The 25,640-nt window shown below is 37.4% G+C and overlaps 1 protein-coding gene across 2 annotated transcripts in view; it reads right to left on the bottom strand.

The window, feature by feature from the left end:
- SMYD3 (SET and MYND domain containing 3) overlaps positions 1-25,640 on the bottom strand; it is a 439,441-nt gene that overhangs the window by 345,867 nt on the left and 67,934 nt on the right. For both annotated transcript variants that reach the window (XM_026082329.1, XM_026082336.1), the window contains exon 5: positions 24,056-24,192. In XM_026082329.1, coding sequence (XP_025938114.1) covers positions 24,056-24,192 — 137 coding nt within the window. The remainder of the gene's footprint in view (positions 1-24,055; positions 24,193-25,640) is intronic.

Below are 25,640 nucleotides of genomic sequence, written 5' to 3'. Positions count from 1 at the left end.
ATGTGAAAGAAGTTAAACAAACACACACTGATGCGCTAACACAACAGCCTTTGCTCTTCGTGACTGCCCACCATTGCCCTTCTCCCAAGTCCCCAAAATGAAATCTTTAAATGCTAGAGAACACCTTAAGGAAAGCGTCCCAGCTACTACTGCTGCGACGTATATGATATTTTGCTCTTCCTAGTAAACAGTCTTTCTGCAGCTTCATGAGAGATCAAGGAAAATGATTTAATCTCGCCTATAACAACATTTCTAACAGTGAAAAAAATAAAAAATCTGCCCAAGTTACTAGGATTCCTCATGACACATCATCCATCATATCATACTCTGCTTTGCTGATACCATCTACTGAAACTCAGGAAGCTTAGTTATTTGACTGCCTTAGAGGGAAAACAGAAGGTAATCTGAAATGTTTCAGAGGAATTTAGAATGCACAATAAATATCAGGATACCTCAGATTAGCTTTGGAAACAGCAACTTACTTAATTCTACAGTCTCTAGTTTACTCTGAAATTAGCAGTCATTCTGTCATTATGTCTGTATCTCAGAATAGGCTTTTTTTAAATGCAGAATCTAACTTGTCTTCCATGGTAATCTCCTGTAAATTCTGCATTCCCTAAAAAAAAAAAAAAATATCAGCACTATCATGAATATGCATTTCAAAGGACAAATACAAGAACATAACCAAAGAGGATGGAGTAGGAATGTAAGCACAGAAAGGAAACTATTATTTCCTGTTTCCACCTTTGCTTACATGGCTGTAGAAATACATTGAACAGAAACTGAATTTCTGCTGAACGGAGGTTTTAGAAGGATCAGGACTTTCATATACTTATTTCAAAACATGTAGAGACTCTGCAAAAAAGAGTAATGTTCCCATTCTTTCTCAAGAAGTTATTAAGTTAAAACTTTAGCTTCAGGGTAAGTAACATGCAGCTTCTGACCTCCTTGTCCTTGTTCTAAAGAAAAGTAACAATAACATTGTCAAACTGGAATAAAGACAGTAGCATGAAAGGTCTTCCAAGCATTGTGAAAAATCTCAATAGTACTAAGGTACAATACTGTAGTAATCTATTAGATGAGGGGAGGAAATATTTTCTTTCATACTAGCTTTTAAAACAGAAGAAAATCATGTTTTCTATGTACTGCATGGTTTAAATAATTCCTTCTGTTACAAAAGACTCTTGGTTACTTCAACATTTTCATTTACAAGAAACTAAGGAAATGCAAACATTGCTAAAAACTGATAAATGATATTAAAACAATTTCTGTCTTTCTCTCACCACTGGAGTAGAACAATATAGATTTTAGTCCTTATCCTATAAAAATTCCTGTATGAGTTTCACTTCAAGCCCATAAACAATTCCTGTTACAGTGAATAARGATATATTCTTTTGGTAAACCAAGGATGTGATTTACTGGGTAACAATGGGATACACTAAATGTTGGCTGTATTGAAATGAACAGTTGGCTTGTGTCCACTTTACCAAGCAATATAGGTCATTCTAACTAACTGATCGGTCCTCCTCAAAACTGACAACTCCCTAGTCTTTAGTCAAAGCTTGTAGATGATAATCATTTTCTTTAGTTTCCAAAGCAGTGACAAAAATATCAAATAGCACAGGACCAAGAAGCTATCCCTGTGAGAGATTCATCAAAAAAGCTGTCACACTGTACAGTGAATATTCACTCATTTAGAATGAATGTTGAGATAAGTTTAATATTCTACAAGGCTTTGAGCCAGTATGTGATTTTGATTTTTTTTTTCCTCAAAGCAAAATGACAAACAAAAAGAAAGTAAAATTGGCTTACTGTCAATATTATCATTCTCCACCAAGCTTGTAAACTCATCAGAAGAGCATACATTAGTTTAAACAAAAATCAATTTTCCATGAGGTCAGTCAAGACTGGTTTGATAAGAATTCTATTTTATCCATGTTTGTCTTCATTAAGAGTATTTTATATTTGTTGCTGACATTATTTTGTCTATACAATATCAGGACAAACTAGAAAATAATTGTCTGATGTATCCTGATCTATTCTTTTAAAATACTGATTCAACTTCATCTTTTGTCCAGTTTTCTAAAAATTCACCACCTTGAGACCTGGAAACTATTAACAACATTCCAGACACTATGTTGTCCTGTTAAATACAAGTTGTCATGTTATGGTGATGAAAAGATAGTGTGCCATCAAAATAAGGCAAATACAGATTTTTTTTTTTTTTAAGACYACATACATAAAAACTCATGTTTTTTTATGTAATATTCCTTTGCTTATAAATACAACAGTAACTGCTAATAGTTTAGACAACGGCTCCCTATACTCAGCCAGAGATAAGCTTACTATGACAGGCATGTATATGCTTCCTGGGAAACAACAAGAATAGAGGAATTTATTTGTTCACTTTCCAATATTAAAAAAAAGAAAAAAGATCACATGCAAATTATTTCCATCCATTGATCATAAAACCCACATTAATCAGCTGCACCTTTGCCAGTGACCGTTATACTTTGTTTCTGAAAAAAAAAGTGTACAACAGCAGTTCCTTATGCAAATTATAGCTATCCACTAAAATCAGTGGAGCTATCAAAATTTATATCAGTTAAGGATTTGTCAACATGGCATATAGATAATATACTATAGTACAAAAATAACCAGCACATATTATAAGGATAAAGATTTACAGTGATCTCTATATTTTTTTCCCTCCATTAAGTTTCCATAATGTGACATATTAAAAAAATTTTTAGGGCATTTGAAATGCACAAAACTCACATTCACTCTGGCAGGGAGTTTTAATCAGTATTTCTATGAATGTGAGCTTCAACAGAGATAGATATACCATCATAATTCTCCCCTGAAGTTCAGTGGCAAAAGTAAACCATGTCACTTCTGATCACTTTTTTCCAGCATGCTAATAAAATGCAATATCAGCAATTTTACACAGAAACAGTCTTTTAAAATAAAAAGATTTGCAGAAAGCCCTAGCATTGAGAACATGGAGAACTATTAGCTATTCTACTTGCAGGCATTTTTGTGTGCAAGTGAGACTCAACAGGCCTCAATCTATTCCAATTTCAATTCAAGATAGCAAATTTAATATTGTAAAACATTTCACTTTCTGCACCAAGAAACACTGATGGAAGAGGTGCAAAATGGAGAGAAAAGCAAGCAGCCCAACCTAGGTGCACCAGCATAGTCCAAACACAGGGTTATGGTTGTGTCCTGTAAGCACAGATGGGCCAGGATCAGGAACCAGTGGAACAAGGCAACCTTTCCAAGTCAGATCTCATTGTTTCATTCATTCATAAAGAGGAGAAAACAAAAAAACAAAAAAAACTTCTGCCTTTCTCTTAGGGGGTTCTTAAAAAGACTTGAAGAACTTCAAAAGTAGACAATCAGGTTTCTACTTTGATTGCCTCAAGGCTAAGCAATTCATCACTTACAAATGGCTATTCCAGGTGAAACCAAAGGTCCACACGCAGCACAGTACCATGTTTCAAAATTTTTTGGGAAAGGGTGCAATAACAGCACAGTTACAGAGGGATCCTTCCACTGACACATCATCCCAGTATCCACCAACCTCAGCCTGAAGAATTTCCTGACAGGGTTCAGACCCTCACTGGAGCTGCCATACATCAGCACAGCGTGGCCACAGCACCTCTGTGCTGCTCTTCCCCAGCCCAAGGTAAGACAAAACACGACTGCTTGCAGCTCTCCAAGCACTTGACCTTCAAACAATCAATGCCTATATAAATCCGGACTCAAAGTCCATCAAGCCCGTTTTCCCACCTCCAGTCTGAGACACAAAAGTGGCCAACAGCAGGTATGAGGGGAAGAATACATAGACAGGGCAAGCAGTACTCTGAGTGAGACTTTTCTRATATACTCTCCCAGGCTTCGCCGATTTGCTTCTCAAGGACATTGAGAGCCAGAGATGGTGTCTCTGTATTGTTAATGGATTTTTCTTCCACAGTTTTAACCAACGTCAATTACCATAGATTTTACAATTCTATTGTATATTACAATATTGTATATTGTTATAGCAACACAGACACACAAGACTCAGCTTTGATTAAATTTATTTTGTATCATGTGATCTAAAACTGTTGCAAGTAAAAACAACTACAAATATTCTATACCTTCTCAGAAGTTGATAAATCACTCCTTACCAAGCCAGTGAAARATCTTTGTGCTCAAAACAGCAAACTTGCTTAGTTTACCACTGTGCAATACTTTACTCTTATTTTTACAGGATTTTGTTAAAAGCATTGCAGTGAGACCCAAAGCCTGTTTACTGCCAAATGCTGATTTCTGGATAAAATGCAACTGTRGCTGGAACTCGGCACCTTTCTCCTTTTTCAGATCTCTCTTTACCTGATGCTAACTGGAGAATAGGAGAGGGATGTCTGCCCCTTAGTTCTGTCTTTCTTACTCCCCTCCTTTTCCCTCAAAATTACCATCCTCTCTTTCTTCAGTACTTCAAATAGTTTGTTAGTTACCTATTCTCATCCTAAAAATAGTTAGCCTATTCCTAGTCAAAACAGAGAAAAAAGCTTGGAGTCGAGCATATAGGAGTTTATTTTGCCAAATTCAAGTTGAAATACCAATCTTTTAAATAATAATTACAGTAAAAAAGAAAACAATCACTGCATTAACATGATTAGATCACGTTATACTGATTCAGTTCAGCTTAATTTATATCACGTTAACAGACCATTAGAGGCACCGGAGCTTTGATGTGAACTAATTAGTCTTCCCCCTTTCAAAGAGGCCAATTTTTTAGTGACAGAACAAGAACAAATAAAGCCTCCCTTAACAAAGCAGATTCTGGAGGCAGCATTTAAACACTGATTATGTTATTCAGAAAAATCCAAATTGGCCTGCAAGAAGTAGACACAGGCCCTTATTATTAAAGACAAATGAGCTCAAAAACTAATCTATCAAATGGATTATATTTAATCAAAAAAAAAATTCACCATCATTAACAGCCCTTTGAAGAAAGCCAAGAAGTCTGCCAACTTTTAACAGTCGTGCATGGTAATCCACTACATCCAGATTTCCAAATGCAATCCCAACTCTGTAATTACACAATAGTCATAGCTAGTTTTGCTGACAAAGCTGAGCTTACACTAAAATACCAATTATAATCATTTTGTATTGAGATTATTCTTCATTGTGTTTTCTAATGCTACAACAAGCAAAGTTCAGAGAAATACCAAATGCTAAAAGGGACAAAAACATCACCAACAATTCAGTCCTAGATCATATTACACATTATCAACATTTCCTGTTCTTTACCTCAGCTTCCACTAAAAGTCAACAATGTTTTAAATAATAAGGAGGAAGAGACCCATTAAGGTTTAAATTATTTGATCCCAAGTTGAAGAAGTAGCAGGACCTTCTTCACCAGACTGTGAAGCTCTTCTGGCAATTCTTTGTTTAATCTCAGAGATTACTGAAGTTGCACTGCAAATTTAGACAGGAAGCAGAAGGTGTTTTTACTTCAAAATATTTTTATCTTCCTCTGTGTCAGTTTGAAATATCAYGAGGTTGGGCAGGACACCACTGAATACAGAACTGTATTTTACTTACTATTCTGAAGGCAAAAAGCAAACACAACCAAGATTATTTAGCCCCACAAAAAAGACACATCCAGASGACACAGAGATAAATCTATTGTTACAATTGAATAGTTTTAAGCATTTCCGTGACAACACGGTTTTAGAGGGCAGAAATYACTCCACTGCAGCTACAGAACTCATGAGGGATTTTGCTGAAAAATTCTACATATGTCGTGTCTGGACTTAACTGCCTACATTATCTTCACAACAGCAGTTAGTTGATACCAAACCATGGTAAAGATAAAATGATCATTTTATTTATATCTTATTTTATCTCTGTGTAGTCATTTATTAACACGTATAGGGTAGTGTTTATCCAAAGAGTGGAAAGTACTTACAGATAATGCTAATATTTATATTACGTAAATTTATGTTAAAAAAAATGAAAAGCATTTGTCAGAAGAAAATATTGTTCTGCTTCCTGTAGAAACTGAGCCACAGAAGTCATTGATTTCCATGACAAACCAAAGGCAAACCCAGAATCCAGCTCCAAAACTCCTCATTTTAAAACTCTCAGCTCTTCCAGTGCTCTAATCACTGCAACCTGCGACTGCACTGCATATATTACAGCACCATGCTGCATGGTAATTCACATACTGCGAAGTAAACTTTCCTACCGATTTCCACAGCAGAAAATCCTCCAGTCCCACAAGAAGTGGGACAATGGAGAAAATAAGAAATCAGTCCCTTGTCTTTTCTCCAGCCTGTGAACAGCAGCCTCCTCCAGCACACAGACCGCCTGTAACAGAGCAGAGACCCACGGCAGCTGCACTGCCTGCACAGTACAACCCAATTCTCCTTCTACTGCACCACCTGAATACAAGCATATCTCTCAAAGTTGATGATGGATTTTCTGGTAATCCAGTAATGCAGCAAGACGAGAAAATAAACGGTGCAGCGAAATTTCTTTTTTTCAAATATTTTAAACTGTATAAAGTTAAAAACAAACAAACAAACAAACACACACTCCTTTTTTCACCTCAAGTGACCTTTGGATTGCTGTTTCTCCTCTTTTTAATCTTTTCTAGCCTGCAGGAGATGCTCTTGACTGCAGATCTGCTCTGCAGAGCAATACTGAAGTTGTTTATAAAGCTTTATGTAACACAATGGCCCTCTTTCTGTTTTGTGAAGCATGTTTTAACTGAAAAAAACATCCATTTAAAATGCTTTGGAGGTCTTCTGTAATAAACCTACTTCTCTAAAATAATTCTCATCCTAGCCTTGCTTCTACATGTGTATACAATAGAACTGACGGAAAATTATAAAAATTGCTTCCACAAGCTTAATTATTTCACTGCTATTGGCCTACTAAAAAAATCAATTCTCCACTTTCACGGAAATAAATAAAAAACAAATACTTTTTCTATTCAACTGCAACAACCTTTTGGGCTTGGACACTGCCAGATCTTTACATTCAAGAGAATTCCAGAAATCCTGAAAGGCACTCACATGTTTAAAGAATTTTATTCAAAGTATTTTGGTGTGATGCAAAAGCTATTTAGTTTAGACAGGCAGGCCATTGGTAATAACTCTGGAAGCTTAAAATAATTAAAATATCAGGCAATGTTTTTTTTCCAGATTAGAAGACATAAAAGGTTCTTTTTCTTACAAACTACTAGAAATATACCTGAAAAAACTTTTCATGGGTAAAGTTCATTAATGCAAAGAACTGTATAACCAAATTCTTTTTACAAAATGTCTTTTAGACCATGTGATAGCTATACACGGGTGGACACTAACTTTTTTTTTTTTTTTTAACAGTGCATTTTCTAACCTTTATGCTTTGTATAAAGGTCTTGGAACTTATTCCTTAAGTATTCAGTCAGAACCACAAACCACTCAAAAAACAAAATGCAAGAGAGTTAATTGGGCAATGTTCCAACCTGAGAACCAAGCTGTAAATTAGTACGTTTTCTTGTGTTGCCTTTTCTCAAAAAAAGAAAAAAAAAGCTATCAGTGATAACTTCCTTGCTAACAGGACACACATGCATAACATCACTGATTCAAACAGTTAACCAAGGAGAGGTGTCTCAAGAGAATGGCAGAGCTGTCCTCTGCATCTCACTACAATTCCAAGCATGACCGTCTCTAGTACAAGTAAAAATATCCTAATAGCTAGGAAATTCAGTGACATTCTGAAAGTAAAAACACAGTTTTTCAGTGCATCTTTCTAAACTTTATTTACAGGTTCCCTTCCAATTTGAAAAAAAGAGCAGAAGCATTTGTCATAGTCATATGGAAGCATCAAAGAGCAAAAGCATTTTTCTTGGGTGGTGCTTTTAAATGCAGTTTCCATCTAACTTCCAAAACATAATAGCAATTCTGTAAGATGCTGAGTGCTTTAACTCATAATGAACAACAGTATCTTCAATAGTATCTTCAATGCGATCAGGGTGCTCTGCCATAAGATCAAGCTTAGTGACTTTTATAAAAGAAGTCCCCTCTTATGGATTCAAAGTTCAGAGGTTCATGTACGAGTGTGTGAACCTCATCTGTAAAATCCACACATAGCTCACATATGACTCCTGTATAAAACTCCAGTTTCATTTTAGCAAGAAAATGCATGCTACATCATTCTAAGGCTAAAAGTAAAAACCCTGAGCAATCCTAACTTCATTTCCTTTTCTTCTGCATAAAGACATATTCCAGGAACACATGCTAAACAGTGATTAAGTGAAAGCTTTTTATAGCATAAGATTATGGTGCAAGATTAATTAGTAACACTATAATAATAATAGCAGTGCTAATTAAATCATCCTAGCCTATAGAAAAACAGTATGAGTAACACTGTTCGTGTTAAGAATTATTCCATGTTGTACATCTCATACTGAACATTCTCACACAGTGCTAAACCTAATTGAAACATAACGTCTTCCAGAACATGGATTAGCTAAGGTAGATACACTAAGGTGGATCTACTTACCAAGACAGAATGACATGTGGAAGGAGGTGGCCAGCTTCTGGCAACAAATCAAGGCCAGAGAAGTTCAAGTTTAGTTCCCCCATTTGTCCCTAAGCAGCAATGAGTGCATTTTAGATCTTGTTCCTGGCCCCATGAAACCAATGATGGTATTTCCAGTGACTTAGACATCTCAAGTTACTGGAACCTAAACACACAAGTTCCAACATAAGGCTACATGGTGGGAATGGATACCCAAGTCAAATGACAAATACGTGCCTGGGCACATAGTCCTGTGACAGGGTCATGCCTTGGCACGTGGGAGCATAGTATGTGTGAAGGGGCTGCTGGAATATGTGTAGGACAGCAGACAATCCCCCAGCTGCAGAGCCGCTCTGTTATTTCCACACATCCTCCAGGACCCTGCACAGGTGGGATCAGCGGATTGCAGACCTGTGTCTGCATCTAGCACAAGGGATATCAGAAAACAAAATCTCACATGGTAAACGCAGGAAGTAAATGAGCCTTAGTGGAGAGGCTTGGAGCAGATGGCAGAACAGCACAAGACTTGAGGGGCCATCTCAGGGAGGATGGAACCTGAACCCTGTCCCAGGTTTTGAGCGCTCCTGGAGATGCATGTAACGCATTATCATTGGTGGGAGCCACTGGTGCTTGGATTTTGTCAAGAAAAGGCTGCTTGCTCCTGAGGAGGAGAAAGGCTGTAAGAAATTTTTGAAAGCATAGGCAAAAACAGCAGAGATAAGCAGAGATCACCCCAGCCTCTCAAAATTCTGAGAATATATCAACTGGAATTGCAAATTTACCTGGGTTCTCAGCCAGAGTGGTAGATAAACATCACTAGGCAAAATTATCTTTGAACTTTCCAAATTGCCTAAAAGATTTTGTTAGAAAAATATATTGCTTTTCTTTGTTTCCATTTAGGGTAAACAGGGAGGCAATTATAAAATTAGTGTTATTGGGAGAAAAGCAAGAAAGAGTACTTAAACAAAGCTAGTTACAGTTTGAAATAAGACCAAATGGACTTTGTAGGACCCCATGCTCAGATCTTTTACTGTAACCCTTCCTCCCCTGCAAAGAACTCAGCTTTCCTTGCAACAATAAATCAAAAGCCACATACCTCATTATTCTAAATCCCACAATTTATCATTACATGAATTTAATCAACACCATTTGCTTGCGTGAGCTAGAACAGCCACCTGCCCTCTCTCTTGAGCTTCCTCCAATAGCTCTGTGCAATTTTGATCCTCAAGAGTGGCAASCATATTCATATACTCACCTTCTCATTTGCTGAGTGATGAGTAGTTTTGCTAGTAGCACTGTAATGATAGGCTAAGCTGGATGGAGAATATTTTATTGGTCTAAAATAGTTGCTCTTTTTTCTGATGTAAAGAACTAAGAAGATTAATATCTCCCCACTGAAATGGCAGGAAATGTAAAACAAATACCACTGAAAAGATTTGACACTGGGAGAAAACTTGCCAAGATGTAACTACATATTTTATTTCATATTACTATACAGAAATAAATCATTAAATGAGACCCAAGGAGATTCCTAATTACTAATGACACTAACTGCAAAATTATCATTATGCAAACCCAGCATTACTCACTTAATCCTAGTTAAACTAAATATCAACTGCCACAGATACAGAATACGGCACAGTCCTACCAAAACTTTCCTACCTTAGAGAGCTGCTTCTGATKAGCTGTGGTAAAATAACCAATACAAAAGTACGCTCAGAGAAATCCACAAGCCCACACTCCCATCAGTTTCATTTCTCACACTTGGGCAAATCCCCTTAAATTTCTCTCAGTCCATATATCTATATTCTCATCCCAAATAATCAAGAGAGATGCTTTGGCAGCAAATAGCGGTGATCAAATGTTGTCTCAGTGTTAACTGGAAATTCCCATATTCTCTCCTAATCACTGGACTCGCTTTTCCCTTTCTGTACCTTTCTCATGAGACTCCACATCTCCCTCATTCCTCTCAACTAGAGAGAGGGTGACAAGAAAATTGAGTGTGTAAGTTTCTAGTACATCTATATTTAGATAGTACCAAATATAGTTACTAGAAATCATGCAGCTTTGTACCCATTCAACTGCTTTTTTGTTTACTTGTTTGTTTTTATCATGGGCAGGTTTGCCAGCATAATTTATATTCTTTTGGTTGTTTGTGGTGCAATTCCTTGATTAGCAGATAAAGATTTTCAAAAAATATACCTGGCAACACGCTTGGAAAGCAGATGTGCACGTGCTATGCTTAGCCCAAACAGAAGGCTGTTCCATGGTCAAAAACCTTTTGCAGAAAACACGCTGTTCGCAGCTCTGGGTCCTCTCAGCTTTTTTGATCCACTGTCCCAGCACAGCTGTACCCATGGATCACAGCACTGAAGTATCAGCTGTGTCCTGCTTTTTCTAGGACACATGAGCTACCAAACCAATACATTAGTACTTATCTGGTGGGGTTTCTTTATATTTATACAGTTTGTGTGGTTAGGGAGAGAAGCTGCCTCTCTGATCTTGTCTCTAGAGACTTACAACAGCGTGAGGTACCCATGTACTGATTTGCTTTTGGCTTCCTGATACAAAAGCATCTTCTGTGATTCATTATCTACTGATACCACCCACAGCAGCAGGGTCCATTGCGAGACATCAGCAAATCTACCAAAATTCAGCTGTTTCAAAGAAGATGCAAGTACTGCCAAAAAGAACCATTAATGTTGTACAAGATCCTGCTGTTACAGAGCTTTTTGTTTCTTATATTCCCTAATTTTGTGCCATGCCAAGATATCAGCAGGACAGTTAAATAAAGGATAGAAAGCACATCAATGGATATCTTCAGTTACAGAAGAGGTCTTCTAAAGAACTGTGTAAATTTAGAGCTGACCAGGAAAAAAAACATTTTGAAAAATTAGTTAACACAATTAGCCCCAAATTGCTTCTTGGTTTTGTAGCTTGAGATTCATGCTAAAGATGATGGTATGAATCTCTGTTAATTCATCTCAAGTCTTTTTGCAAGACATGGTTAAATATACTTTTTTTCCTGTTCTAACCCACAGGCACACGGATATTCAGACAACAAGCTCAATTCTTCTCTTGGCCATTCCTAACATCAGTCAGGAATTGCTCCACTAGCTCCTGTGGAGTTTGTCTAGTTACGGCATCAGGCTGAAGGTACAAGTTTTGGCCCACGGTGGCTTTGCCGGCAAGCTGACAGAATGGGGGCAAACTGGTGAAGTGTAGCACGAGGCTTTATCACCAGAGCTTGTTTTCAGAATTGTGGCTCTTTGATCAACTGAACTGGAGTTTACTTCAGAAATGATTGTCTGATACATCTGAAAAGCTAGTTAAATGGCAAAGGAACTGCCATGGAACAAGAAACAGAATAATCTTATAAAACTAAGACAGTAAATGCTGCCAGATCCATATCTGTCATTGGTCCAAATCCACTATAGAAATGCCAAGGGTATCTTTCTATTCTCAAAGGTTGTTACTCCAGCCAATATGTTTATTTTTTTCTAACTATAAACATACCTCTCCTCTTAATTCACAGAAAAATACATTCAACACATACAGTATTAAATGAAAAGTTTAGGGAGTGAAATCTACTCATAGCATTTAAAAATATTTCCAGAATGATGGATATTGCCTCAAGTTTTAAAAATGGGGGGAAAAAAGTGGAAGATTAAAAGCAGAGTAAGTAATTTTATGCTGTACAAGAGTTCTCACCATCAGCCATGGATTTATGGATTTTTACCTTGTACTCTAAAATACAAAAGCAAATATGGCTATTCAAGAGATTAGATAGACAGCACAAATGCACATACTGTGAGTTCCCGTTCTAAATAAGAATTTTATAATTTTAATAAGAGCTTATTCAGGGAGGCTGAAATGACTGCAGAATGAGACACGTCAGCATTATTTAGCCTACATAATTTCTGCATAGCAGAGGAAATTGATATTAGAGAGAGCAAGTAATTTTTGCATCTCCCTCCTCTCTTTACTACATTCCTAGGCTAGAAGTCAAAATAGTAAAGTATTTCTCACTCACAATGAAGAATGACACTTCCTTATTTCTACCTATACCAGTAGTAACATGTAGCTGCATCCTACCTATTTACAGGATGAGAGCAGACAACTCGGATTTCAATGATTTTTGCGGCATGTAGAAATATCTACCCAATGAGTGGGTGTCCAGTCCTGTTTCCTCTGAAAGCTGAGGGAAACCTTGGCCTTGACAGCTATGGAAGAAGAAAGGTGAAGACTTAATTGTGAATAGAGGGAGAATGCAAGGTTCACTGACTTATTGAAACATGTTCTTTTGGCATGGGTAATGGAAGGAAACTTTGATCCCACAGTTTTTCTATTTGAAACCAGAAATAATACCCCCAAATTTCCAAAAGTGATTATAAAAGCCTTAATAACAGCCCACAATCACTTTAAATTCATAAGGGAGATATGCTTAAATCATCTGCATCCACATCAATCCCTAAAATATTAGGGACACATTTGCGCACACACGTATCAAGTTTCAAAAAAACATACAACCAATAGAGGAAGTATAAAATGATCTACAAGAATAAAAGTAATGAATTGATGGTTTGAGCAATGAAAAAAACCTGGTCAACATATTTATGCAGTTTGGAGAAGAGAGGCAGATATGGGGAAAAAAAGTTAAAATATGAGGCCCATTAGGTGTGCTCCTCCTGGAAATATTCCTGGATCTGACTCTGCCAGTCAAAATATGGAAGCATATTTGAGGCTTATGTGTTTATGCATATGGAGACGCAGATTTATGATGCCAAAATTTGGCTCCCACCACACTACATATTCAACAATATATTGAAGACAGAGTTTTAAGTATGCCATGCAGTAGCAAGTAAACTTTGAAAGCTCTCTGTCAGATATATTATCCCATGTAATGCAAAGAGAAATTAAGTTGTTCAGCATTTCACAATGGGCTCAAAGGATTAAGCCTCAAAAGTTTCCAAAATTGTCGCAGACAGACCTCTGAAAACTCATCTTTGCAATATAAATACTAATAGCTAATAGGAGTAGTGTGGGACAGCTGCTGAAATCTGGATAATGGGTTTTTCATGTAACTGGAAAAATGTTTTTTTCACGTGACTGAAGAAAAAGCAGCTGACGGGCGAGTGAAGAGTTAACAGGACTGAAGTTTGTCAATTGATATGCAAAAGAACTGATAGCACAAGAGCTGATGTGCGCAAAGCTGCTGAACAGAGGAGTTAACAGGACTAAAGTCGTCTACCAACCGATATGCRCAAGGATTGATATGCGGAAGGCTGCGGAATGGCAGCAYTAACAAGRCTGAAGAGGTCTGCCACCTGGAATCTGCACGGACCCCCGGGGAGGGAAGAAGCAATACGGAGGTGTTGGGGTCTTGCCTCGCTAGCAGGGTCCCCCCAAGCAGACAAACAAACAGTCCTGTGATTGCGAAACTCGCAAAAGTCAGCAAAAGCAGTGTTTGCCCAGAGCCCCAGCCGTATAAAAAGAGACTTGGGAGCTAGGAGAGTTTGAGCAGGGACGGGAACGTGACCTGACCATCCTCTCCGGCTGGACCGTGAGTATCCCCCCCCTCCCCTTTTCCTGGGACGCTGGGKTAAGGTAACTCCYCGAGGYTGAGAGCCCTCTCACTAGGAGAGTGAACAAGAAAGCTTTCAAGTAGGGATAAGCAGTCCTTCCCATTAATAACGCAGTAATCGATGGTTTCAGGTTATCCTTTCTAAATTAGTAACTGATGGTTTTGTGTTATCCTTCCTAAATTAGCAATCGCATTATTTTAATGGATGTTACTAATCCAAGAACTTGTGTGAGGAAATAAACATCTTTTTTATTATTATTATATTACTGTCTCAGTCGTTGCTATCGAACCTTCATAGCATGACAGCGTGACAGCAGCACTCCATCAAAAAAAACAGTTCCTTCATATCAATATAATAAAACTCCTTATATAAGATGAATACTAATAAGAAGTTGGAAACTTCCTGTTTCAATATGTATAAATCAACTCCAAATACCTGAGAAGAGCATGAGAACTTTCAGGATGGATACACAGGGAGGCAAAGGACAGGAAGCTGTGGCAAATCATTGTGCCAGAATCATGGCCAGAATTCTCGCACCGTACTCCCAAGTAGCTGGTGCCAACAACTATTAAAGAATGCTTTGAAAAATTGTAAATTGACAATCTCATAGCATGAAAAATGTTTAAACTAATTCATGCAGTATACCCAAATAACATTCAAACCACTCCTAAGTTTTAGGAGTTGAAATGGTAAACATACAAAAAGAAAAGAAACATCAACACTGCAATGTTAATAAAATGAAAAAAAAAAGTTCACACATTGAGGAAGAGAAAGAGCATGCTTTTTTAGACTGAATTTCATGTAGGTAAGTATAATTCAATTGTCACCCACTGAAATGCCTACATGGGACAAAATTCATCTCATCTTCTGTCAATACCTAGATTAGATTTAGCTCTGTAATATACCAGACAAAATTATCCTCATTTTCACAGAGACTGARGCAGCTGAGATAACAGCAAGTCAACAGTAAGGCCACAAATTCCTGGTTCCCCATGCTATATTCAAAGAGCATGACTTTTTTCAACAGACTATCAATCCACCCCAACACCATTCTGGAAGGAAGACTTTTTTAGCCTTTTCAACTTTTAAACATAAGAAACAAGTCTCAGAGATGATTAATAATCCTGCCACACAGAACTCTAGCTTTGCTCACAGCCAAAACAAATAAACAGAAAAGCTCCAAGTGACCCATTGCAGGTCATCCTGAAGACAGGAATAGAAAAGTTCACTGCCAACAGTATTACAAGTAGTTATGAGGCTTATCCTCCTCAATTAAAGTCTTTTAAAATTGCTGATAGAAGATGCAAGTGTTTTCCATTCACCACGCAAATCTTTATTAAACGTCTCCATGATCTCATTTATGCCGGCTCTTAGTTAATATTGAAGGTGCTTCTACCCCACATATTTTTGTGCATGTACTGCAACTGCCACAAACATGAAAGCTTTTCATCTTTACCGTTTCCAGTTCACTTCCACAAGGGTGCCAGAAAAAGAGACTGATGTAGCTCAAGTCTTAGAGACCATTAGCTTTTTAAGTACTGTGCAGTGCAGATATGCTAGAAGTAGCATTAGGCAAAGTAATGGTATGTCCCTGGCCACTGGGATCCCTTCGAGCTCTAAAGGGCACTACCACAGCTCTACAACAAAACCAGCAGAAACAACATTGACAAGTACAAAACAGCCTATCAAGCCATTTATTTCTGCAGACTCTCTTCTTTTCTTATTCCTCCTGATTTAAGCATGAGGAGAAAAAGTGGTCTACTGAACAATGTATTTGTTTATTTATTTTTAGGGCCTACTCAAGGTAGTAACTTTTCTGGAAGCTTATGCTTTTCAATCAAAGCTAATTTAACCCACTTACACATCCTCTTTTCTTTTTTTCCCCCCACAAATAACAAAGTTTTCTTTCCTACCATACACAACTGAATTATAACCAATTCTACCTAACCATTGCAGAACTCTTTCAACTCCGTTTTCTACATCTATTTTCTGTTTATCTGTTTGTTATATTCAAGGCAGTTTGTAAAACAGATGGTGCACACAACACAGTTACGTGAGAGAACCCAAATTACACCATAAATTGAGTTTGAACGCATAGTGCAACCAAACTTAGAGAATCTTATCAGCAGTATAGAGCTATTTCCGCAAAAAATAAAAAGATGCAACCATTTCAAGTGTAGGTTTTATTCACAGCTCTTCACATTCCAGTTGCCTTCATACTTACTCCAGGCTACACTGTGAAATCAGCAGTATAGCCTCATTGTTACACTGTAAGGTAGGAGAAATGTGATTTATTTCTGATAATGCTACACACCTACTTTGAAAAATCAGCCATATGACCTTTCGCTATTAACCTTAGTTTTCTTCCCTAGAGATAAGTCTACTACACAAGGAAGCCAGAAAGATTCATTGCCAAATTTTCTTCAAGTTCTTCTTGAGTCCTGTCAGAAACACTATGCAAGTGTGAAGCATCATTACCATCTAGTGAAAAACATTTAGTGAAGGCAGAGACAAAGGAAAAACAATAGGGTCAACTTCACATTTTCTGCTTACTTCCACAGTAGGAAGGCTTGGTGGGGGAACAAGGATACCAAGTAGACATCCCTGTGGTCTCACAAACCAAGTTAATTGTTAAATAGCCCTGAGACATTCCCTACGTTTCCTTGCTACAAGACAACTGCCTTTCTTTTTTTTCCCTCCCTATACTTATGAAATATTACCCTTCCTCAAAAGAACTAAGATGCAGAATGAAAATTACGCCAGGACGTAGTCTACACCATGGACTTTTTATACTGTTATCCTGAACTCATTTCAAATCTCTAGCCTGAGAGTCGACCAGCTCTGCTCACTAGCTGACACTGACTCATCCAGTCACCTACAAGGCTGTTTAACAAACCAAACTGAGCATGTTTGGCAAATAGGAAGAGATGATTCTAAGGTCCCAGTTACTGGGTGATGACAAAAAAGTTTAAAATACTGAAGTCAAAGTGCATGAACAATAAAATGCAATATTCAGACACATCTTGGCTGTTAGCTGTCCTGCATGAACTGTAGCTGGTGTTTAGTTCCTTCTTAATACATTTAGCTTTTCCCATTTCTTTTGGTTTTACGTACTGCAAAGGCACGGACTGACCAAGCTTAATTCTTCTCTCACTAGATAAGACAGCACCTTCAGAAACAAAGGTAAATGTTAGAAAAGTGATAATTCATGTCCTCTGTAAAGAAATACAAAGGTCTGCTAGAATGGGTTTTGTTATGCCTTGGTGGAATACACTAGAAAGAGATTAAAGACAAGTTCTCCTCAAATCATTTAGGCAATAACTGAGCACGGTATTTCTGATGATCAAAAGGCAATTCTCAACACAGTTGCAAGCATGAAACTTTCAATGGCTAAAAACTACACATAGAACAGGGAGAAGACACTCCATATCCATATATCCACCCAACAAAACTTTTACAAACAAAAGAAAAAAAATCAGTAGCACTTTATATATAAAGCTTATCATAAATCTCACACAATAGACTTGAAGATGACATGAGTCAGGAAAAGGGGTTCTGCTATAACTTGATGAGCAGAAACATACCCTTCCAACTCCAAAAAAAGAAATGGGGGAAAAAAGTAAAGAAGATTGACATGAATGTGATTTTAAAATGTTAACTGTATGTTAAATGTTTAGGTTTACCCACTTTTTTTCAGGTATAATGATTTCTGGAAATTATATGACTTTGTAAATTATAAGAAAAAAGAATTATGAAAAATGAAAGGGTTTTTGCAAAATATTTTCCTGGCCACAGCTAAAAATAAATTTGTGGGTATTGGCCTGATACCCAATTTATCAAAAACTGGGCAAGCAATTTTGCATAAGACAGAATGTAGCAACACACATTAGGTCTGAGATACACAGAGAGCAATGATGAATAAATGTGCACTTGCTTGTATTATCTCCAGAAATAGATCTCCATGACTTCGTAATTATAGGGAGGCTGAACAAATGCATCCACTGTTAACTAGATTTGGAAACCTGGCATCGGAAACCGACCTACACTTGTACAACTTTAACAAAAATTTTACTCTTAACTTTATCCTAATACTTCTTCTGAGTTTCTTGATACAAGTTGCTTTCCTTACTCTGCTAACATGGATTACTAAATTGACTAGTGAATCCTAATTAAAAGTAACCTATTGAAAGAGCTGCTAAGGAATATCTTGGACTGACAAGGCAGATGTATCTTGTTTTCAAAGATCTCCTCAAAAAACTATGCTACCTGATGCCCTCAAGATCTGAGGGAGTAATGCACAGATCAAACATAATTTTCCAGTCATATCGTTAAGTGAGACAATTTGCTTCAACTTGCACCTAAAAAGACAACCAAATAGATTATCATAATTTAGTATACAGACTTTACAAAGGACAGGTGACACCATTCAACTCCCTGTCCTCCTCTGCCTACACAATACATRCCAAAATCCCCCTTAATGAAAAGAGTCTTTTTAATTGGTATTAATTCCCTTTATGTTGAAAAGAAACTCTTTCAAAAATATTGAGTGGAATGAAAACCAACTACTGAAAACTTGAAGGTACAAATGAAGAGTATTTAAACTCTGATAGGAAGAATAACCAAAGGATTTTCAAGAGAGCAGAGCACTTTGTCTTTGGAGAGATGTGCCTCTGCACTTTACAGTAGTCCCCTTTCTTCTTCCTAAGTTAAAATAAAATCAGTTATACCAACAGCCTAAATGGACAACATGTCTGTCAGTTAAAACAGTCTAATACACAGAGACTAGCATACAGCATCAAACTTGTATCTCTTCTTTACACCCTCTCTCACTTTAATCTCAACTTCATAAAGCTCAAAAATTTTTGGTAGGGAAAAAAAAACAAAAAAAAACTTAGTTTGACATATACGAAAGATGCATATGAATTTTCAATATATATGGACTCTGATTTTCTTTTTTCATCCTATCCTAAAAGGGAACACCTAGATCTACCCTCACTTAGATCTGCTGTTACTCTGTTGTTGATCTGTGTCAATTCTAAAGTGAACTGAAAAGGAAAGAGTAGGACAACACCCCAAAAGAGGGCAGCGTGCAGCACTACCGCCTATACAGAGAGGCATAATCAGCTCACACGTATACATATATGTGACCTCTCCAATGAATTTAATGAAATCAGTGCATCCACTTTCAAAGTAGAATTTTCTTATGAGAATGAATGGCAAGGCTGAAACTGTTAGGAAAATAAATATTTTCTCTCTAATCCCTATTACCCCAAATGCAGTTAAGATACCATTCAGAAAGCTAGCTACACATTAGAAATTTCATGCAATAGAAAATTTAGGGAGACTGATATTTCAGGAGAAAAGTATAATCTTTGTTCTATGAGGTTCCCAATAATCTTCAGTCCCAGCATTCGTCTCCCAGAAGTTTATCAACTGTTTTATCAAAATGTCCTTTAGAAATCCCTTCTTTTCTAATAAAATTCTGTTTTAAGATTACTAAACTGCTATAGAAATCTGCCATGTTACAGTCCATTAAATATCAGATTTCATCTTACTGTTATTTAGTATGACAGTGGCTGGATACATCTTACTGTTCTTACAAATGTGAGGATTTAAAATTAGGAAATCTTTAAAAGGGTTACCATTTTATCTAACATCAGCAACTTTTTTTCTTATTACTTAAAAAAATAAAAAAGTTCTCAGACACTTTCAAAAAGCTCATAAACATTAAGAGTCACTTCTGACTTAGTAGGAGTGGATGCAATGCTATGCAAGACACCAAGTGTAAATTTGGTCCAATATGGAATTGTCTTAGGCTTAATTTCATTCAGTAGAGTCACAGTTTCACAGTCAATACAGTAGGTAGAGATTTCGTTCAAAGATTAAGTAGTTACATGGTTCCGTCTGTTATTATTAAAAGAACTATGCATATACAAATACATACTATGTATATGTATTGTACATATACAATATACATATACAAAAATATTTAAGTCTTCATCCCTCATCCACGGTTTCACAGGATTCCAGGCCATTCCTCACACACGTTAAAGGCTGAAGAACCAAAAACAAGGACTGATTTTATCTCAAGGTTATGGAAACACCACTAAACCATAAAACCATGGTGTCAAAAATTTATCTTAACATTAGAAAATGTCTCAGTGGAGTTAAAGCCTTTTCACATAATTAACTGCTGATAATTCTGTGTTTAATATTGAGGATCAGAATTTAAAAACAGTCACAACCTTGGATGAATTGCATGTTAAATATACTGAAGCTTCTAAAGAGTGATCAGATGGCAAGCATGGAAAATCCAACTCCAGCTCAAAGGATAGCTAATACAAGAGCAAATTGTCTAGGAAGGACAGGGCAACACTGCAAAAAAGAAAGGTAGATTACCCTTCTGAAACACCTCCCCATCTGGTACAGGTGATATTTTCCCATGGCTCTTATGTGATCTAAAAATACATCGTGGTAAAATTCTGCCCCCACTCAAAGAAATGACAAAACTTTCTTTGACTTGCAATGGGAAGTTTCCCAGAGTTTGCACTCAAAGGGACCATCGGGTATTACATGCTAGTGAATAAAACCACAATGAATTTTACCAGGGGCAGAGCAGCAGCCAGCAGAGAGGGAAGACTGTTTAAAAAGGCTTCTCAGAAGCTCTTTTGACCTAAATCAGGTTGGAGATTTTCCAAGAACTATCTAGTATTTAGTCATCTCACTGCAGGACCGTTTTTCTCTTTGTCTAGCTGCCTGCTTATTTTTCTTCTTGAGGATCCAGCATCAAACAGAATAAAAATGACCTTTGACTGGATCTTTTTGTAGCATGCAATGAAAGAACTGAACCAAAAAAAGTTCAGTGTTAGAATGAGCACCTACTGAACTTGAAATGAATGTTGGAAATGGATGGGAAAACAACATTACTACAGATACGTGATTTCAAGATGTATTTCTTTATTCTATGACCACACATATAAGTCATCACAGCTGGTCTTTTTCAAAGTTACACAACAGAGAAGAGACTACCTAAGTCTTTTATCAGAGACTTTACAGTTCTAAAGCCTTAAATTTTACCTGCTGAAAATAAACATTCCCTATTTTGCGTAAGAAAAAAAAAATCATACTTTTTGCACTGACATTCTGCTTATCTTCCAAGAAACATTCTATGCGAGTGGCAGAAAACGCTTGCTGGTGGCATATTAAAATCACATTTTAATATAATGCCATACTTCATAATATATTCATCCGACAACCAATTGGGAAAGCTGTAAACTAAAATATGGAAAATTACATCAAGCAACATCAGAGCCTTCCAAAAAGCATGCTGCCTAAGAGAACTCCAAACAAGCTATTAATATTACTTGCATGCAATACACATGGATATATTAGTCAACTCCTTCCTCCCAACCAAGTCACCTGGTTAGTCAGATTCCTCCTTCCCAGAGTCAATTTTATTTAAATAACAGCAGCTATGATAGGTCTATGCCATTTGCTTTCCCTTTTCCTAGAGCAAACCATCACTGGGCCTCAGTAACATAGGCAAAGGAAGAAGGGAATGGGACCTATTTTAATGGTATGAGTGCCTCTGAATATCCAGGAGAGGGGAGAGGAAAAAAAAAAAAAAAAAAAGCAACAATAACTTAAAAACTTGGTACTTTACAGCGTGTTCAATAGGACAGAGAAACAGGCATGGTCAAAATAAGGAATACATGAAGTTAAAAAATCTTTGTTATAGCAAAGCAATAGTGGGGCAAATATTGTCATTAACAGAAGCATTCGTAGCTCTCCATTTGGTAGAATACAGAGCTGTAAAGTCCTGACTTTCATTCTGCCGTTTATGTCTACTTGCATCACCTTAGTAAAAAGACATGGGGCATGAGCGTGCATATAAAAAAAAATAATAATAAAAGTTTCCATATTTTCTTCACTAGTGCTCCAATATATTGGGTGACCACCACACTGTTTCTGTAATGCCACCACATTGCCCAAATTCAGATGTGTCTCCTCAGGCTGAAGACGTGAAATGGGGAGAGCTAATTAACAACTCATTAAAAGGAAGAGTTCTAATCCTTTTTCCCTGAACCATACAGCATTGCCCCTTCTCTGCATTTGTCAGACACTGGTGTACTGAGCCAGCATGGTCACCTGGTGAAAATTTGCTACTTCGTTTTTTGAGAAAAGTTTCTTGCAGGTTGGTGGCTGGAGCCAGCTGAGACACAGATTCAGCAAGGTCCAGAGCCAGAACAAAACAGGCGACCACAGTGCACTCAGGTGAGATGAGGGAAAGAGCAGGACTCATGCTCCCCCACGCCAGCACCTCTGAGGTGTTGTGTTGGCTCACTCCATCTAACACAGCTTCACTCAAAAGCTCTTCTCTACCAATTTCCTTACTGAGAAGCTCAATAAAGATCTGAAATTATTGCTGTTTATCACAGGTCATAACCGTGTGATTACCACCACCATGAGATTGCCCCAAAGCATCACTTAAAAAGCATCTCATCTACCTGGATTGTATGTTCAATAATGATTTAAAAGAAATCAAAGAAAGGACCATGGCCAACCTCCATTTTAAGCTTAATTATTCCATAGGGGGAAAAAACATATGGGAAAAATATCTCACAAGCTGTGACTCAGTTCATACTGGTTAAGCAATGATCACTTTCTGATACTCAGCTTTATCTTCAGCAGTGCAAATCCTCTAAACCAGATAACAGAGCATGCATATTTCATATGAAATTCATCTGGTAAAGTTCAGGCCAAACCACAGTGCCAAGACACTAAAACAGTTTGAGTGGAGAGTAGGTAGCACATAAGATTTTTCCTCTGAGTCCTTCTAACTGAATGTGTTTCAACCTGCATATTTTGTCACGGAAAATTGCAAACTACATCACAATAGTTCACTCACATATTAAAATTCCAGATAAACAGTACAGTTGATTATACTACTCCTACCTCTTCCAACCATGGCAAAAAAGATTCCACTATTGCACAAACAGACAAAAAAATTATGAAGTCATGTATTGCACCACGTCTTCATTTCTTTAAAAGAAGCTCTTCCTTTTGTTTATATCAGAAGAAAACATCTAAAAGTCAGATTCATATCATAACAAAACACTTGATAAAACAATTAAAACATGCATACACATCCTTAAAAGAAATCTCATGCTGGAATATATTAATCGATTAGAAATCAGAAACAAATAAGTTAAAGCTATGAGCATTCTCCATATGAAGTACTCCTACTAGCATTGTTCAAATGAAACTTTCTCCAGCGAGAGTAATAAAATACATAAAGAAAAGCCAATAAAATTTAATTGGTAACATAACAAACATTTTACATATTGTGGAAATTAATTTCAAGTACTTTTCATGTAGCCTTTTCAGAATAGATAACCCACATGACCCTGAGCAAGCACAGTTTGTGGGACACAGTACTGTCACAAACACCCATTAGTACATATTACTAAATGACAAAACAGAACGTGAATATATCTACAACACAAGACATTGCACTTTGTGGAAAAATTCTAGTCACACTGTATGCTCTTTATCACCATAAAAAAAAAGTTCAAAAACCGGTTGATTCAACCAACCTAAGTTATGTTTTCATTGCAACATTATTTAATTTTTCCTCCCAACAGCTTTAACATGATAATTTACACAGAAAAAGAATCCTTTGGTTGCTACTTAAAGTATTACATTTATATAAATAACTAAGCTTTTTCAATGGAAAACATTGCTTAAATACTGACTGAATAGAAAAAATACACAGTTTGATTTCACTTTAGGTTATATATCATATTCTGGTTGTATCTACTGAACTTCCCCTCCAAAATAAATCAAGAACACAAAGAAAGGATAATTTATGAGTTGTCAAGCAACCACATTTTAACACTTACTTTTGTGAAGATCTGAAAAAAGTCAATTGCAGGTGGCAGCTGAGAGGCATCCTGGATCTCTGCTTTCAAATACAGTTGCAATGTCTGTGCAAGGTGCCTGAGGCCTTCTTTCATTTCTTCACTTAGTTGTTCAGTATCTTAAGGGGAATTAAAAACAAAAGTATACCAAGGTGTAAAAAGAACCTTTCACCAACATCCTGCAAGTGTCCAATGGCAGCCATACAGTCTAGACATTTCCAACCTCAAAATTAACTTTTGACAGAGGGCAATTTTGACACAGGCCAGACACTTGTCATTTTTTTGACAGCTACCTATCAACAGAAAGCAGAGTTTATCAAGTTGCTACTACCAAATCATATAAATATGATGGTGAAAGAAAGATCAAAAGCCAATAGATAAAGCAGATGTGTAAGCAGATGTAAGGCATCAGGTACAAAAATTAGGCATCTGAACTTGTAACATTAAAGAAAGTGTTTGAAAGGTCATGCAGCAATTCCTCCCTCCTTGCAGCAGTGCGTATTTTTGTATTGCATCCTCCATAAGACGTGTCAGAAACACTATGCGGGCAGATGAAAAGGGAGGCAGTTTTAGAGACAAGGGGAGTTCCATACACAGAAGCTGGAAAATAGAAAGGATATGAAGGAATATTAAGTAAATATGATTTCTAAATTAAACAATAAAGCACCATTTTTCATGCTGAGAATCAGGTTACGGAACACTTAAACAAACAGGACATAAGTAAAACCACAGGACCTGACAGGATATACCCAAAAGCTCATGGCAATCAGGACAGGTGCCTGAAGACCAGAAGAAAGCAAATATCACTCCAATCTTCAAAAAGGGCAAGAGGGAGGATCTGGGAAACTACAGGCCAGTCAGCCTCACCTCAATCCCTGGGAAGATGACGGAGGAACTAATCCTGGATACTATTTCCAGACACGTGAAGAATGAGAAGGTGACCTGGAGTAGAGAGCATGTATTCCCAAAAGGGAATCATGCTTCACCAACCTGATAGCCTTCTATGATAAGGTGACAGGCTTGGTAGATGAGGGGAGAGCAGTAGATGTTGTTTAACTTGACTTCAGTAAGGCTTTTGACACTGTCTCCCAAACATCTTTACACACAAGCTGATGAAGTACAGACCAGATAACTGGACAGTGAGGTGGACTGAAAACTGGCTGAACTGCCAGGCTCAGAAGGCTGTGATCAGCAGCATGAAGTCCAGCTGGAGGCCAGTCACTAGTGGTGTCCCCCAGGGGTCGACACTGGGGCCAATACTGTTAAACAACTTCATTAATGACATGGATGATTGGACAAAACGCAGCCTCAGTAAGTTTGCAGATGATACAAAACTGGGAGGAGCGGCTGATACACCAGAGGGTTGTGCTGCCATTCAGAGGGACCTGGACAGGCTGGAGAGATGGACAGAGAGGAACCTCCTGAAGTTCAACAAAGGGAAGTGTCAAGTCCTGCACCTGGGGAGGAATAACCCCAGGCACCAGTACAGGCTGGGGGCTGACTGGCTGGAGAGCAGCTTTGCAGAGAAGGACCTGGGGGTCCTGGTGGACATCAAGTTGCACACGTG

This window comes from Apteryx rowi, unplaced genomic scaffold (genome assembly GCF_003343035.1).
Source record: "Apteryx rowi isolate R43461 unplaced genomic scaffold, aptRow1 scaffold_117, whole genome shotgun sequence".
In the NCBI taxonomy this organism is placed as follows: Eukaryota; Metazoa; Chordata; class Aves; order Apterygiformes; family Apterygidae; genus Apteryx; species Apteryx rowi.
This window is presented reverse-complemented; position numbering and strand designations above follow the sequence as displayed.